The sequence below is a fragment of the Poecilia formosa genome, unplaced genomic scaffold, assembly GCF_000485575.1.
Source record: "Poecilia formosa unplaced genomic scaffold, Poecilia_formosa-5.1.2 Scaffold215, whole genome shotgun sequence".
In the NCBI taxonomy this organism is placed as follows: Eukaryota; Metazoa; Chordata; class Actinopteri; order Cyprinodontiformes; family Poeciliidae; genus Poecilia; species Poecilia formosa.
In genome coordinates this window covers 537969-555044 of record NW_006800154.1, presented here as the reverse complement: position 1 = coordinate 555044, position 17076 = coordinate 537969, and the positions used below count along the sequence as shown (strand labels likewise).

The 17076-nt window shown below is 40.2% G+C and overlaps 1 protein-coding gene across 1 annotated transcript; it reads left to right on the top strand.

The window, feature by feature from the left end:
* Positions 1 to 7005: 7005 nt before the first annotated feature.
* On the top strand, positions 7006 to 15180 carry klhl24b (kelch-like family member 24b). The gene is made up of 5 exons (XM_016679556.1): positions 7006 to 7295; positions 8610 to 8731; positions 8816 to 9651; positions 11070 to 11254; positions 13888 to 15180. Exons 2-5 carry the CDS (start codon positions 8654 to 8656, stop codon positions 14022 to 14024), a joined length of 1236 nt encoding a protein of 411 aa, XP_016535042.1. The 5' UTR covers positions 7006 to 7295; positions 8610 to 8653; the 3' UTR covers positions 14025 to 15180.
* The last annotated feature ends 1896 nt before the right edge of the window (positions 15181 to 17076 follow it).

Genomic DNA, 17076 nt, shown 5'->3' with positions numbered 1-17076 from the left:
CTCTGATCCGAAACTTGTGAGCACTCTTAAGGCCATAATCATCCACTCCCGTAAGTTGTGAAGTTCTGGTGAAAAACGCATCCAGTTTTGACGCTTCTGACAACATGTCACTCCATTGGTGAGAAAAAATCCTTTTAACATTGTTAGGCATGAGGACTCAAAGGTCTGTCCAGACTCTGAGCTAGGTCCTGACTCAGAGACAGGTCCTAACTCTGAGGCAGGTCCTGACTCGAAGGCAGGTCTTAACTCTGAGGCAGGTCCTGACTCGGAGATAGGTCCTGTCTTGGAGGCAGGTCCTAACTCAGAGATCTATTCTGACTCGGAGGCAAGTCCTGACTCTGAGACAGGTCCTAACTCTGAGGCAGGTCCTGTCTCGTAGGCAGGTCCTGACTCGGAGACAGGTCCTGTCTCAGAGATCTGTCATGACTCTGAGGCAGGTCTTGTCTCAGATGTCTGTCCTCACTCTGAGACAGGTCCTGACTCGGAGGCAGGTCCTGTCTCGGAGGCAGGTCCTAACTCAAAGATCTGTCCTGACTCGGAGGCAGGTCCTGACTCGGAGACAGGTCCTATTTCTGAGGCAGGTACTGACTCTGAGGCAGGTCCTGTCTCGGAGACAGGTCCTACCTCTGAGGCAGGTCCTGTCTCGGAGGCAGGTCCTGTCTCGTAGGCAGGTCCTCACTCTGAGACAGGTCTTGACTCGGAGGCTGGTCCTGTCTCGTAGGCAGGTCCTCACTCTGAGACAGGTCCTGACTCGAAGACAAGTCCTGACTCGGAGACAGGTCCTGTCTCAGAGATCTGTCCTGACTCTGAGGCAGGCCTTGTCCCAGATGTCTGTCCTCACTCTGAGACAGGTCCTGACTCAGAGGCGGGTCCTCTCTCGGAGATAGGTCCAGACTCAGAGAACTGTCCAGACTCAGAGGCAGGTTCTGTCTCAGATATCTGTCCTGACTCGGAGACAGGTCCTGTCTCAGATGTCTGTCCTGACTCGGAGACAGGTCCTAACTCTGAGGCAGGCCCTGACTCGGAGGCAGGTGCCATCTCGGAGACAGGTCCTGACTCAGAGACCTCTCCAGACTCTGATGGAGGTCCTGTCTCGGAGGTAGGTCCTGACTCACAAGCAGGCCCTGACTCGGAGGCAGGTGCCATCTCGGAGACAGGTCCTGACTCAGAGACCTCTCCAGACTCTGATGCAGGTCCTGTCTCGGAGGTAGGTCCTGACTCGGAGGCAGGTGCCGTCTCGGAGACAGGTCCTGACTCAGAGATCTCTCCAGACTCTGATGCAGGTCCTGTCTGGGAGGTAGGTCCTGACTCACAAGCAGGCCCTTTCTCGGAGGCAGGTGCCGTCTCGGAGACAGGTCCTGACTCAGAGATCTCTCCAGACTCTGATGCAGGTCCTGTCTCGGAGGTAGGTCCTGACTCACAAGCAGGCCCTGACTCAGAGGCAGGTGCCGTCTCGGAGACAGGTCCTGACTCAGAGATCTCTCCAGACTCTGATGCAGGTCCTGTCTCGGAGGTAGGTCCTGACTCACAAGCAGGCCCTGACTCGGAGGCAGGTGCCGTCTCGGAGACAGGTCCTGACTCAGAGATCTCTCCAGACTCTGATGCAGGTCCTGTCTCGGAGGTAGGTCCTGACTCACAAGCAGGCCCTGACTTGGAGGCAGGTGCCGTCTCGGAGGTAGGTCCTGACTCACAAGCAGGCCCAGACTCGGAGGCAGGTCCTGTCTCACATGTCTGTCCAGACTCGGAGGCAGGTCCTGTCTCAGAGGTCTGTCCTGAATTGGAGACCGGTCCTGACTCGGAGACCGGCCTTGACTCCTCTGAGTCAGTACTGATCTCTGAGCAGACGAAGCTTAGAGGCCTAACTAAGCTTGGACTAGACACAACATTTAGTCCACTCTTAGTGGGTTCTTGCCTCTCTACTACATCCGAATCGTCTGCACAACAGGTAGCCTGTTTGATGCACCTCCATGCCTTTTGAAGAAAGTTTTCTTGAAAATGGATTTTCCTCGGTCTTGCTAGGGTTCTGCGAAAGGACTGTACAACCTTGTAAATAACTACAGGGTTGTCACTTTTTATCATTTTGAAGAGAAATTCCCTCACTACATCGTCATTTCCACAGAGAAGTTGAAAGATATCGCGGGAGAGTTTTTTTTCCATGTTCTCAAAAAAGACAAAATTTATGTCTTTTACTTCCTTCCAGATTATTGGTGCAAGTTTTCTCTGGACTGGTTCGGTGTGTTTCCTTTTGTAGCCCGCGTAGCTTGATCTGTTACTGGATTTATAAATTAATCTCCAAAGAATTTGTTGCACCATAACTCTCCTTTCGGTTTTGGTTCCACGTGTGAAACCCATCTTGTTTGCTTCCCTTAAAAATTGTTCAGGGTCCATGGTTTCCTGACTATAATCCTCACTCAGACAGTTTTTATCTGAGTACAAGTCCTCATTTGGAAAAAAAGTCCTTCTGATCTTCCTTTTTGTAGACGTGAACATTTTCTTTGGAGGAACAGGATTCTCCAGGTGCCGTTTGAATTTTTCAACAATTACTTCGTGTCCTTCCGGGTAATCGAGTAGTACAATTAAATGCAGTCCACTGGCAAAGTGGAATGCATCTCTAGCAATACTCTGGAAAATTCTTTCACTTAGCTCTTCTGACACCTCCGAGAGTACTTCCATATTTAATTCTCCAGTTTTTCTCAACAGCAAGACCAAAATTTTGCTGTGTTGTTCCCCAAAGATTTCTCTGACAAGGTGCAGAGTTGGTCCATCTGCAGCCTTTTCAATCACTTTCCACAGCAGTTCGCTGAGAAAGTTTTTCTTCTTGTAGTCTGGGCTTCTTTGAACTGGATGAACTTTGTTGGAAAACGTTTTCTTCACTTTTGTCCAAAAAGGAACCTCAGGCTTTACATCCATTTCCCTCTGTGGTCTTTTGTCATTCATTGTTATTGAGCTGAGCTAAAACTTCCAAATGAATCTTGTGTTGACTGATTTGTGTCGACTGATCAGAGAATTAACTGATCAGTTGGTTATGTCATGGACTCTATGACATCATAAAGTCATCCTCACAAGGGCCTCATGACACAGACATCAGTTGAAGTCATGCTGATGACATCATTGTCAGCAGCATGGCAACTGCTGCTGACAATGATGTCAGCAGCAGTTAACAGGAGGGACCAGGGAACCATTGGCCCCTCCACTTTACCGCCCTACCCATTTTTATTGGTTATTTGGGTTCCATCTCCAAACAGACATAGGGCAAAGTGTCAATGGAACCACAACACGACCTGGTGGGCCGGTCTATCAGTCAAACCTCTTGTGATGCCCACTGGTGTGTGCCAGTGAAAAAAAGAGCATGCATTTCTTTAAATGTTTGTGGGGTTATGATAAGAAGATATTTTATTTGTTAACAGGGGTTAATGAGGATGGGTCCAGTAACGGTGTTTCACTGGTAGGTGGTGCATGGAGACTCTGAGCTGCCTGTTGCTCTGCTGTTTCTCATAAGCTGAGAGAAATTGGAGTAACACAGACTGTGTCTCCCGTGTGCTCATTTCCATGCTGTTTTTCAGCTTCATCCTCTGCTGCTTACGGGTCCAGAACCCTGGTATCCGCTACACTCTCACAGGAGAGCAGGAGAGGACAGTGGTTGATTTTTAGATCTTTGCTGAGGTAGATGAGTTCAGTGGATAAAATCAGCTACAGATGTATCAGCGGATCACCAATCTTTGAAATTAAGAAAATCGGGGAAGATTGATTGGTGCACCCCTAACATACATAAGTAGCCTACACAAATATTTTCTTGTGAAAATAAAAACACACTGACTTTTACATATTTGTTAAAATAAAGTCACCATGGCGTGACTGTGTTTGAGACAGATAATCTGTGAAAATATCAATCTCCTCCACAGATTATCTCTCGTGCAATACTGTCATGACACATTGACAGTTTCAACAAATATTTTAAAAGAATATTTATCATTAAAGTTAGATAGTTCAGCATTAAACATTATTGGAAAGTCACAGATAAAAAAACATGTATGTTCTAGAAAGAAATCATACATTATAAATTTTAATTAAAGGTTTACCAGTTGAGTAAAACAAAAACAAATGCACACACTATTATAAAGATGTGTAACTGCTTGGCGGGTTAAGTTCAGGAGTGTCTGGACGCAGCTGTTGAAGAGAGAAAACAAAATGTCCATATAAAGAGAGAATATAAACACCAAAACATGCAAGTCTTCCAATAATTAAATGAAATCAACAGAAAAGTACTATTTACAGTAGGTAGTTTTTAAGATAAGCTACAAGTAACCCATAATATGAGGTTGCAAGCAGACATATCAGTAAAAACTTCCAATTGCAAGAAAAAATATATTTTGCACACATCAGTTTTTTTATCCTCAGTAATGTTTATTCCTTTTTTTTTCCTATTTCAGAAAAAGGAAAATTAGCTATCTGTAGGTACAATCCACTGACTTACAACATGACACAAGAAGCTTCTGACTCACTGTAACCGTTTATAAACCATTAACTTGAAGTCCTGTTTACCAAATGTGGCATTTTTTAAAAGTCTCACCACTTCGAAGTACATTAATGTGTTATGAGGTTTGTCTTGATTAAGTCTTCAAACTATGGCTTGTGAATTCTCTTTTGTGGCGACCATGTTACAAGTTTTGAACATCTGGATACCTTGCAGTTTGTTTTGTTTAATGACAGCATTTTTAATCTCATCATGCCCAGTTAATTTGCCTTATTTTGTATAATTTCCAATGAAAGTGTTCTTCTTGGGACTGCACTGTGGAACAGTTGTTAGCATTGTTGCTTTGCAGCAAGAACATCCTGGGTTTGATTGCTTGCTGCGATATTTCTCCCTGAACATGCATGGGTTCTCTCCAGGTATTTCAGCTTTATCCCGCAGATCAAAGGCATACATGGAAGATTAGCTGACCTCTCCAGGCCTGAGGCCTGAGTGTGTGGGTATATGGGTGTTTGATATGTACACTGCTCAAAAAAATAAAGGGAACACTCAAATAACACGTCCTAGATCTGAATGAATGAAATATTCTCATTGAATACTTTGTCCTGTACAAAGTTGAATGTGCTGACAACAAAATCACACACAAATCATCAATGGAAATCAAATGTATTAACCAATGGAGGCCTGGATTTGGAGCCACACACAAAATTAAAGTGAAATGTTCCCTTTATTTTTTGAGCAGTATATTTCTGTCGACCTGTGATGCAAATGTCCAGGTTGTATGCTGCCCCTTGTCCATTCACCATTTATTTGGAGACCTAAATAACCCTGAAAAGATAAAAGGAAGGACAGAGAACAAGCAGAAAGGTGTTTCATTTTCTGTTGCTCTCTTCACTGGCACTACATTTAAATGTCTTGTGATCTGTAACCTTTTATTGTCAGTTAATTTGTTATTTTGTCATACTGCTGAAAAAGTTATAAATGATTATCACTCTTCTGTCAAAATTTTCTGACACTCTTAAAGTAAAGGACTATTTAAGAAATTCCTTAATTAACAATTGCAAAATCAATGTGTTATGTGCTGGCTGATTTATAATTTCCAGCGAGGATGCAACATCGCTGCATCCTGTAGCTATTTGTGTATTAAAGAACTCAGTTTGATCAATAAGTATTTCTTATTTTGTGTTTGAGAGGTCTGAAATTGCTATGTAAAATAAACACTGCTAAGCTTGTTAAATTTGTATGTTTATGTTTGTAAATGTAACAATTTTTGCTATGTAAAATGTATTGTCTGATGTATAAAAAGTCTTGTGGAACATGTTGATGGACTACAGTTTATGACCATATAAAAAAAATAAAACACTCCACTATGTTTGCTTTCAAAGCCTTGTTTGTCTAAAACTGGGTGTGTAAATAGATCACTGACATGGCAATTTATGGACCATAAAGGGAAATGAATGGCGGTAATGATCCAGACATCATTTGATGGAGGACCTGGTCTATGTGTGTGCTACAGCAGCTCAACAGCAGAGGGACTCATTTGTCTGTCTAACAAGTACCGCAGAAGCGTCTCCTAACACCTGAGTACCTACTTCATAGCACATTTGGCATGTCGTAAAATTTGCCAGTATTTGTAGTTCTGTAATAACAACTTTCTATTTATTGAACAGTAAAGTTTAATTTGTATTTGTCTCATTTGCAAAACAGTTGTGTTCACGAAAAAAATAAAAAATAAATAAATAAAAACTTAGGTCTCCTCCTATTAGGTGGCTTGGTTTTGGTCAACTTGACCAGCAGATGTTTTAGGACAAACCACAATGTCCTCCACTAATTTCCCCTGTGTCTTGATTTTGGTAACTAATCTGGTAATACTGGTTTTAAGCATATTTTCAAAAAGTAGCAATATTGTGGAATTTGACCATCACCTGTGGTTTATGTTAAGCTTAACGATTAGGTTTTTTCCATATGCATTTTTGTTTACTTCGTTGGAAGTGTAAGGTGATCCAGTTTAAAGCTCTTGAAAAGTATTTTGCAACATTGACAGGAAGTTATGACATCCTTTGTTCCAGCGAAGTTCCTTCTTCCTTCTCACCTGCAGGGGAAGCGTGGGGGAGGGGTAGTGACCATCATTTTGTTTTGATCGGCCGATAGATTTAAAATTAGACGACGTAACATATTTTTCATGTTACGTCGTCTTTTTTGTACACTGTTTATGTTTCGATATGTAAACATTGAAATCTTTTTGTAAGCAGTTTAACTCTGCAAAACACTAATCATCACATACAGGTTTTTATAACAATGGTTTAAATAGCAAAGATATCGGTTGTTTTCGTGTTTTTTCAATCCTGCAGCCACTTCTTGTATTGGATTTTTCTTCTGATAAAACTTGCGTTTGTTTGCAAACAAAGGGAAGCCACGTGGAGAACTGGAGCCTCTTGGGGAGTGTAGTTTTCTTGTTGGACAAGCCTACATCCCTGGAAGGAAAAGAGACTCAGTTTCCCAGGATGCATCAGTAAAATGCGTAGGTCCAGTGGAACGTATTTTTTTTCCCCCAGACAAGTAGATGTATATAAAGGGTTCTGTTTACAACAGGGTCAAGTAGTTAGGAGTCTTTGTTTTTGTCTTCGGAACACGTCAAAATGTCCTGACTGTGTCGCAGCCAAGTTATTTTTTCACAACAGTTCGATGGAATATATGATAAGTTAGTGGCGAGCGTTTTTAAGATAGAGTTTTATTTTTTTTTCTAATATCCCCCCCCCCCTCCTTTGTTTTTCCTTTACTTGTGACAGAAGACAGAGGCCGCATCTGGAAACTTTATTTCACGGTAACGCTTTTGTCTTGTAAAACTGTATTATTTACAGACATTTGTTGTGAATGTTTCTCGCTTTGTTGTAATTGTTTATTTTTTTCTTTTCAAGAATCTAGCTAACTTGATCAGTTTGCTAAACCAGTAACGGTCGGGCGCGAGCCAGCTTTGCTTTGTTTAACCGATTGTTAGCTTATCTCTCCACGCAGCTGCACACTCTTTAATTAATTAACAGTAACCTTTAATTACAACCTTTTAATTGATAAAAAAAGAGTGATACATCCAGCTTAATATCAAAATAAAAACACAAATGGATACATAAGTTCAGATGGTTTTATTATTAGATCTCTGTTTGCTTTAGCCCAGTGTTTCTGTAAATGCCATGTTTTCTTTGTGTCCTCCGAAGTAAAGCTCATTCACACAGCAAATGTCAGACGCATCCTGGCTAAACCTGTATTGTAATCTTCCTGGCTGCAGTGACCCGCTGGACCGCTGCTGGCAAATAAGACACGTGAATGGGTTGAGTCCAAGTTAAAAATAACTAAAAATAACAAGGGATAAATGACCTCACTCGGACTTAGGCCTGTGTTGTTAGTTTTTGAAACAGGCAGTATAGCCCAAGGCATAATTTTTTTTTCTTTAAAGCTAATAAAGGCTTTTTCAGAGGAGAAGAAAACATTTTGTCTTGGTTAAGAAATTTGTTTGGTCTATGTATTTGTACTTTTTTGTATTATTAAAAGTGACAATAGCAAAAGATTACTTATTTTTTATTTTAATGATGCAAAAAAGTTACTCAAGGTTATCTGTTGGCAGTCCGGACTCACTTAGTCAAGCGCTCATGAAATATTCTCTAATAGCATCCCTTATTATCAGTTTCTTTCAAAACAACCCTGAATGGCATGTAGGTTGGCCTTTCCAACCGTTTCTCTGCCTCTTTGTCATCCTTGTCTCATGCAAGCAATTGTGCTCCAGGGCACAACTGTTTGCAGAGGTGATGCAAACTACAGGAAGTAAAGTGTATTTATTTGCCACCTGTACTTACCCAGTTGAAAACATCTATCTTTTTCCACAAGACTGAAGTATTTTTTTTTTCTTTTTGCTTATGCTCAGTTAACTTAGATTTTAATTAAATTCAACTTATTTATATAATGCCACTTCACTATGAATGTCATTTCATGGCACTTTACAAGACAAGCTTTCGTTTAATGTTGTACTTACCCAATTAGGGTAATATTTCTTCTTCCCTTGCCCCTTCCTTATTCTCCACTCTTTGGCCAAATCGACAACCACATGATGAATAATTCTGTGATACCTTTCATTTCATCTTCTTAGATTACCCAAAAGTTCAAGGAGCATTTCTGTTAAAAGTAGCAGCCATGGTGTTGTTGGCTCTGGGCAGGAGAACAAACAGCAGCACCTCAGACACCAAAGAATCGCCAGTTGTCAAACGCAAGGTACTAAGTCTTTTGATTTTAAGTATATTTTACGTTAGCCACAGTTTTTTAAAGATATTTATGAATGTAATTTTTTTCCTTAAGGTTTTGCCAGTTGAATACAAAGCAGGTGATGACTTTGACTTCTGCTCTGGTGCGTCACATTCGGAGGGAATCCTTCAGGTGTTCAATGAGTTCCGCGACTGCCGCCTTTTCACTGATGTGGTCATCAGCGTGCAGGGCCGCGAGTTTCCCTGCCACCGTGCTGTGCTCTGTGCCTGCTCTTCCTACTTCAAAGCCATGTTCTGCAATGATCACCGTGAGAGCAGGGAGATGCTGGTTGAAATCAACGGCATTGAGGCCAAGGCGATGGAGGCCTTCCTCAACTACGTTTACACTGGGCGTGCCAAGATCACCACCGAGAATGTCCAGTTTCTCTTTGAGACCTCCAACCTCTTCCAGATCACCACACTGCGGGATGCTTGTGCAAAGTTCCTAGAGAACCAGCTTGACCCATGCAACTGTGTTGGCATTCAGCGCTTTGCGGATGCTCACGCTCTCAAGCAGCTTGCTAGCCGCTGCAAAAATTACGCCTTGGCAAACTTCTCAGAAGTGTCAAACCACGAAGAGTTTCTTGACCTACGGATTGAAGAGCTCAAAGACTACATTGGCAGAGAAGATTTGTTCGTCAGTAAGGAGGAGATAGTGTTTGAGGCAGTGATGAAATGGGTGTACCACAACGTGGACCAAAGGCGGCCCATGCTAAACAGTTTGCTGCAGCACGTTCGGCTGCCCCTGCTTCACCCCAATTACTTCGTCCAGACAGTGGAGGGAGACGAGCTCATCCAGAATGCTCCAGAGTGCTACCAACTCCTCCATGAGGCCAGGCGCTACCACGTGCTAGGAAACGAAATGATGTCACCCAGAACTCGTCCACGCAGGTACTGAAAATGTTAGCATTCTTTGGTATGAGGAAGGTTTCAGGCAGCTTTAAATATGAAAGTCTGTGGAAGTAGTGTGATTTCAAATGACTAATCTTTCCTCAGAAAGGGATTTTTTTTTTTTACATCCATCTACCATTTATGTTTTTGTTTTACTTTGATGGCAAGTTGCTAATGAACTCTGTGCTCCTGGCTGCTGTGGTTGTGGTGTTGTTGTACATGCTTGTCAGCGAGACACAGACGGGGAGTGTTGTTGTGCTGAAGAGACAAGTCTGTCGCTCACTTGGCTTTGTTTTGTAGCACTGTCTTGAAATGTAAATGATAGAGGGGAGTCAGGCATGTTCAAACATAGACAGATTTTAAAAAAAACAAACAAAAAAACATATGATGCAAGAAATAGCAATCAATTGAAAATGTCGAGTCTTGTTGTCAAACCACAGGTGAAGCTCACATCACGTTTTTTTTTTTCTTTTCTGTGTTCCTGTTCGTTCATCTCTCACCAATTTACTGGATTTTCATTTATTTTTGGTGGTTTGTTCTTTTGTTGCTGTAATGGTGTCCAGTTGAGCTCATTAATAAAGGACAAAGGCTAGAGCTGACTGATGCCTTCTAAACGTGAAACTAAAAATGAGCATATGGTGGGCTGTCCCCCAGCAACCAGCAAGGCAGCTGCGTTTGAAATTTGAAACGCCGCAATGGTTAAAATGGGACCAGTTCCAGCTGTCAGTTATTGAGGCTGTGCAACATGTATTTCAGGTGCATTGTCGTAACACAGGCTGAGCTGTTCAAATCATCAAACCAGTCGAGCAGTTCATCCCTCTTATTGTGTTCTCCATTTGCCTGGAGGGCCAAAATGGTGGTCAAAACAGATCCTCTATTTTCTGGCTTTGTTTGTACACCAGAGCCTCTGCTTTCTTCAGAGGTGCCAGGGATATAATTGATCTGTTGTACACACACTCCAACAGATGTAGTTTAACCGCTTGTGTGCAACAATGTCTTTTAGTTGTGTGTCTGTGTGCATGTAGACAGCTAAGCACACAGCCAAAGCCCCTCAACACCTGCCAGTGCTGGGTCTGCTTTCTTTCACATGCTAAGGAAAAGCTGCAGCTCTGTGTATTCATCGCCCTAAGAACAAACGTTTGTGATCATGGAGATTCAGCTCAAAGTCTTCTTTCTAACCATGTCCTGTGCTGCTGCATGTCTGTAATGATCTGACGCAAAGTTAATTATAAATCGTGCCTTTGACCAATGTGGATTTGTATGCAAACTTCCTTCACAGGGTGACAGAAGAGAGCATATTTAGTCTAGTTTGTCTGTTAAACTGATTGGAAAGCGTTAATCTTGTCTTTTTTTTATTTGTTGTTGCTACTATATCTCATATTTTTATGCCTGACACCTACTCACTCTCCTCCGCACAGGTCGACTGGCTACTCAGAGGTGATTGTAGTGGTTGGGGGTTGTGAGCGAGTGGGGGGCTTCAACCTGCCCTACAACGATTGCTATGATCCAGTCACAGGGGAATGGAAATCCCTGTCGAAGCTGCCTGAGTTCACCAAGTCAGAGTACGCTGTCTGCGCCTTGCGCAATGACATCTTGGTGTCTGGTAAGATCATGTTGTATTTGTTACATTCTGTGTATTAGCAAAAAAAAAAAAAGTTCAAGTCTTAAAATCAAGCAATCTGAATTAGTCAAACAAAAATGGAAGGTCAACAGTTCTGGTGTCAGTCCGGTGGGTTGGTCAATAGGATCTCTGTATTTACTTACCTACTCTTAACCTTTTACGTATGCCATTGATCTGGAAACACATGCTGCGAAAGGAAACTCCTTAATGAAAGCGGATATTATTGAAAATCATTTTTATTTAAGCAGTTGTGACAGTGACATGTCCGACTTTGCTGTAAATAGATGCCTTGTAGCAGACATTAGCATACTATTGCATCCTTTTTTTTTTCTTTCCTGCTTTGTTGAGGATGATTAACTACCAATAAGTATTTGCAATGAAGAAAATACTTTTCCATATTTATGTGCTAGGGAAGTTAATATTCCTTCTTTCAAGTATCTTCTGTAAAAACTAGTCAAAGTCAAGTTCATCTTAATTATTTAGAAGGAAAATGTTATTCCAAAAAAATAAATAAATCATTAGTACACACCTTTAAAGTTAGTGCTCATCTTTCTTACCGTCCAGTATTTTTAATATTGGCAAGAAAGCCTATGATCAATTTTCCCCTCTGTCATTTTTTTTAAGCCTGGGTATCTATTATTGAAAACATCTGGCTGAATTCTCAGTTCAGTACACGGAGACGCCTTTATTTGTCAGCTAACTCTTCTGATTTAGTTAATCTCCGTTGTAACAGATTTCATAGAGCTGGATGTAGAACACATTCTAGGAACACTTATTGTCTTCTAAAGATTTTACTGTGAAGAGCTTTGAAAAAGAAATCAGAACCTTATATATTACATCTGTCATGGCCTCCTGGAAACTGCTTCGTTTTTTAAATTAACTGTGTGCCAAGAGAGCACCAAGTCTCCTCTGAGAGAGAGAAAAAAATAAGACCTAGATTATGCAAGACATTTCTATGACCTAATTTATTTTTAACAAATGAATACAGATTGTTGTTCAGTTTAAGGGACTTAGGTTCTGATTCCAGGTTGCAGCCTGTAGAGTAGCTGCAAATTGTTTAAGGGTTGATGCACATGTTTCCTTTGGTCAAATTATTGTAAAGAAAATTCTATTACGGAAAGTGTGGAGAGCCCATAGGTACTGGTTGTGTTTAGACATGCTCTAAAGAAACTGTTAACATTCATGCAAATTTAACTGCTGAGTAGCGTAAGACGAAAGAGGAAAAACAAGTCAAAAGAGAGGGAAAAAAAAAAGAAAAGTGTCCCCCTCAGCAAAGAGTCTGCTTTATTCTGCACATGTGCCAAGTCCTCACATGAGTTATAAATCTGCTCTCGTGCGCTGCTTAAAAACATACATTGCTCCTCCCCCACAGTTTTATGCCCAACACATACAATACATAAGCGTTACTTGTTTATATAGTCTTATGATCCTCACTGCCCCTTTTTTTTTTTTCATTGTTAAGCATTTGATCTTTTTTTATGACTGATTGTATTTTTGTCCTCTATACTTTTGACAGCACTGGTGTGCTGCATTCCTCCTGCCTGTGTCTGTCCCTTTTCACACAGGAAACTGGTACAAGCACAGGCCTTCCAGCCTGTACCCAAGCACAGCTGCAGCCTGTAAACTGCATAAGTACAAAAAGTATTGTTTCAGTGTCCACTGACAGGAAGCGTGCCAATGTATGGATAAAAGTTCATTAAACTGTTTCCTGTCATATAGATGAGCATTATATGGTGGACAAAACCTAAACGAACCTCATACATTGTTGCAAGTTGCAGCTGAAACAAAGCTGGAATAAAAAGCAAATGATGACATTTATTCCGTTACAAATGTTATTAGAACATTCAGGTTTTGGCTTGTTATTTTAAACATCATCTTTCTAAATCCCCTTTTTTCTCTTTTAAGAAATTCGTCTTCCACTGACATGTTCCATCTTACAAATTTCTAATTGAGGCCTCAAGGGCAACAGACTGTCTGGCTCTTTAAGTATCCGGCGGGTTATTAAGTAGGCACATGCTGGGTCTAACTTGCTCTGCAGATCTTTATCTGTCTTTTTGCTTACTTTGAAATGACTGAATAGAGTTTCTTCATTATCAAATAAACAATATAGAGTGTATGTATGCAGTCAGAAATTTTGACAATTGGAAAGGCCTGAAAATAATGGAATGCATTGAGAATATCTAATGTGTAATATGTAGTGCTTCTCTGTGATGAGTAGTGAGAGGTTTATTGTGAGATTTCAGGCACATGTTGGCGCTTGTTGAATGCGTGCCTGTGATACAATAACATACTTATCATTGTTCTTTTTTTATCTCAAACAAAACCAATTTTTTTTTATTACTTGTTTTTTTTTTTTTCTGTACAAGCCTATGGAATGACTCCGTTCTAAACTTACCCTTTGTGTTCTCACTCAATAGAATTGAAATGTGTTTTGCTGCTCTAGCAGTCAGTTAACAATTTTAGGTGAAGTTATGCATGTATCATATATTTAAAATAACACATGGCAGTTGGTAAACTTTGCATATGTGTCTGGCTAACAGATTCTCTTTGTTTCTGCCCTTTTTTCCACATAAAGTTGTCAAGTTTGTAACAATAATGTTGTATTGCATTCGCAGGAGGACGCATTAACAGCAGGGATGTGTGGCTGTACAACTCCCAGCTCAACCTTTGGATCAAAGTGGCTTCTCTCGTCAAAGGCCGCTGGAGACACAAGATGGGTGTCCTGCTGGGCAAGGTATTAAAAAAAATGTAAATCCTTATGTTTCAAATGGGGTTTTTAACTCTTTTTTTTTTTGTAGACATCCCAGCTTCATATTTTAACTGCTGCTTGAACCACAGCAGTGCCAGGCTTGTCGCTGGCTGAAGTTGCGTAGTTGCGTAATTCTCACTGCCGAGGATGTTTTGTACGAGATCCAGCAAACTTAAATACTTCAGTCTGGCTTTTGGGTTAAACAGTTTGGATCATGATGCAAAGCATCTGCTGTGGGTGCCTGGGGTTTATTTGCACCGTATAGAAGATGGTGTTTTTTTGCATGCAAACTATCTGGATGGCTGCAAGATTTTGTACATGACACTTAATAGTAGAGTAAGTAGGTGTTACGGCGAGACTGTAATCCTTGTTTACAAAAACTCTGGTGAAGGATTCTTTAGAAAAATTGGAGGGGAGGGCAAAGTGCTCGTCATTGTTTACTCAAAATGAATGATTCGGTCTGGTGTAGGTGTTTTTGAGAAATTCTGAAGAACTTTGTAAGGTAAAGAGTATGAGGATGTTCAGGCACATAATGGAACTGCTTTCGTTTCTTATCTTACAATAGTAAATTAATTACTTAGTGGCTGACGTGCTGGTCTTTTGCATACCTTGCATACAAAGTGATGACTCACTAATGTTAGATGTTCATAGTACTTTTTTTTTTTAAATCACACTTACCCTAGATATTTTCGATTAGAAATGTTTATCTCGTCTATGTCAGTTGTCAGATATGAAAACAGATGGATTGGAGTAGATTAAGTTGCGGCTTCATTCTGGACAGGTGGACATTCTTCTCTGAGGGCAGTGTGAGTTCAGCCGATGAGGGCCAGCACTTCATGCTTCTAAGTTAAGAACATGCTGAATTTCCGTCTCTGCACTAGCCATAGACAGCGGGCAAAGCAGTTGACAAATGCTGACACATAAAATCACAGCATTAGACTACATTTCAGACCATATAAAACGTGATTCAATGTTTATGTAGGAAAATAAATTTGTCCTACAAGAGGGGAAACTGGACAGACTAGACAGTGGTATCCAAATATAGCACAAATGACTTATGGCTTAAATATCTCATGCATGTCTTTGTTAATGTGTAAAAAGAAGTGCTAAATAATTATAATAGTCATGTAATAAATAAATCAGTGTAGCTTAACTTGCACATAATGTACAGTGTTAATTTAAAACTAAAGATCTTTTATTGACAAACATGTACATGTTTAAGCACAAACATGCTGAGCGTGGATAAACGCAGGTTATTCCTGGAAAGTTTCAGCCTCAAACTGAACTCTGATTGATTTAAAGAAACATGACTCAAGGAGATTTGACCTGCACCCAAAATTCCTAATTGTTTTATCACAGCAAACGCATTTTGATTTGTGCTCCCACAACAATGTGCTAATTAGCTCGACGGTTATAATGTGGCTAAAAAAAGGCAGTACTCAACACTTGAAAAGGTTTTTGAGGTGTAAATTTGGAATCTCTTATTTGCTTAAATACTAAAATACTATTTAGCTACACATCAAGATTACAAAATTCCTTTTGAAAACAGTTATAGTTCTATAAGAAGATCATTGATTGTATGAAAAAAAATCTTTGATCTTTAATCCAAGTAGGTTTATGTTTTTTTTATACTTCTAAAATTGTGAATACATACATTTCCGAATTTTCTTTCCCCTTTGTCACACCTGTGGCATTTAATACTTGGTGGTTCCTCATTTGTTTCCCGTGAATGTTTTTTATTTTGTCATGGTCTTACTCCAGATTCTTTAAGGTTATTTCTATCTTCCAGTNTGCTCTCTTCACTGGCACTACATTTAAATGTCTTGGGATCTGTAACCTTTTATTGTCAGTTAATTTGTTATTTTGTCATACTGCTGAAAAAGTTATAAATGATTATCACTCTTCTGTCAAATTTTTCTGACACTCTTAAAGTAAAGGACTATTTAAGAAATTCCTTAATTAACAATTGCAAAATCAATGTGTTATGTGCTGGCTGATTTATAATTTCCAGCGAGGATGCAACATCGCTGCATCCTGTAGCTATTTGTGTATTAAAGAACTCAGTTTGATCAATAAGTATTTCTTATTTTGTGTTTGAGAGGTCTGAAATTGCTATGTAAAATAAACACTGCTAAGCTTGTTAAATTTGTATGTTTATGTTTGTAAATGTAACAATTTTTGCTATGTAAAATGTATTGTCTGATGTATAAAAAGTCTTGTGGAACATGTTGATGGACTACAGTTTATGACCATATAAAAAAAATAAAACACTCCACTATGTTTGCTTTCAAAGCCTTGTTTGTCTAAAACTGGGTGTGTAAATAGATCACTGACATGGCAATTCATGGACCATAAAGGGAAATGAATGGCGGTAATGATCCAGACATCATTTGATGGAGGACCTGGTCTATGTGTGTGCTACAGCAGCTCAACAGCAGAGGGACTCATTTGTCTGTCTAACAAGTACCGCAGAAGTGTCTCCTAACACCTGAGTACCTACTTCATAGCACATTTGGCATGTCGTAAAATTTGCCAGTATTTGTAGTTCTGTAATAACAACTTTCTATTTATTGAACAGTAAAGTTTAATTTGTATTTGTCTCATTTGCAAAACAGTTGTGTTCACGAAAAAAATAAAAAATAAATAAATAAAAACTTAGGTCTCCTCCTATTAGGTGGCTTGGTTTTGGTCAACTTGACCAGCAGATGTTTTAGGACAAACCACAATGTCCTCCACTAATTTCCCCTGTGTCTTGATTTTGGTAACTAATCTGGTAATACTGGTTTTAAGCATATTTTCAAAAAGTAGCAATATTGTGGAATTTGACCATCACCTGTGGTTTATGTTAAGCTTAACGATTAGGTTTTTTCCATATGCATTTTTGTTTACTTCGTTGGAAGTGTAAGGTGATCCAGTTTAAAGCTCTTGAAAAGTATTTTGCAACATTGACAGGAAGTTATGACATCCTTTGTTCCAGCGAAGTTCCTTCTTCCTTCTCACCTGCAGGGGAAGCGTGGGGGAGGGGTAGTGACCATCATCTTGTTTTGATCAGCCG

Bases quoted from the DNA above. Each gene is read 5' to 3' on its own strand.
- klhl24b (XM_016679556.1), top strand. From the start codon at position 8,654: ATGGTGTTGTTGGCTCTGGGCAGGAGAACAAACAGCAGCACCTCAGAC. The intron at 8,732-8,815 runs GTACTAAGTCTT...TTTTTCCTTAAG, and splicing joins CGCCAGTTGTCAAACGCAAG to GTTTTGCCAGTTGAATACAA. The intron at 9,652-11,069 runs GTACTGAAAATG...TCCTCCGCACAG, and splicing joins CCCAGAACTCGTCCACGCAG to GTCGACTGGCTACTCAGAGG.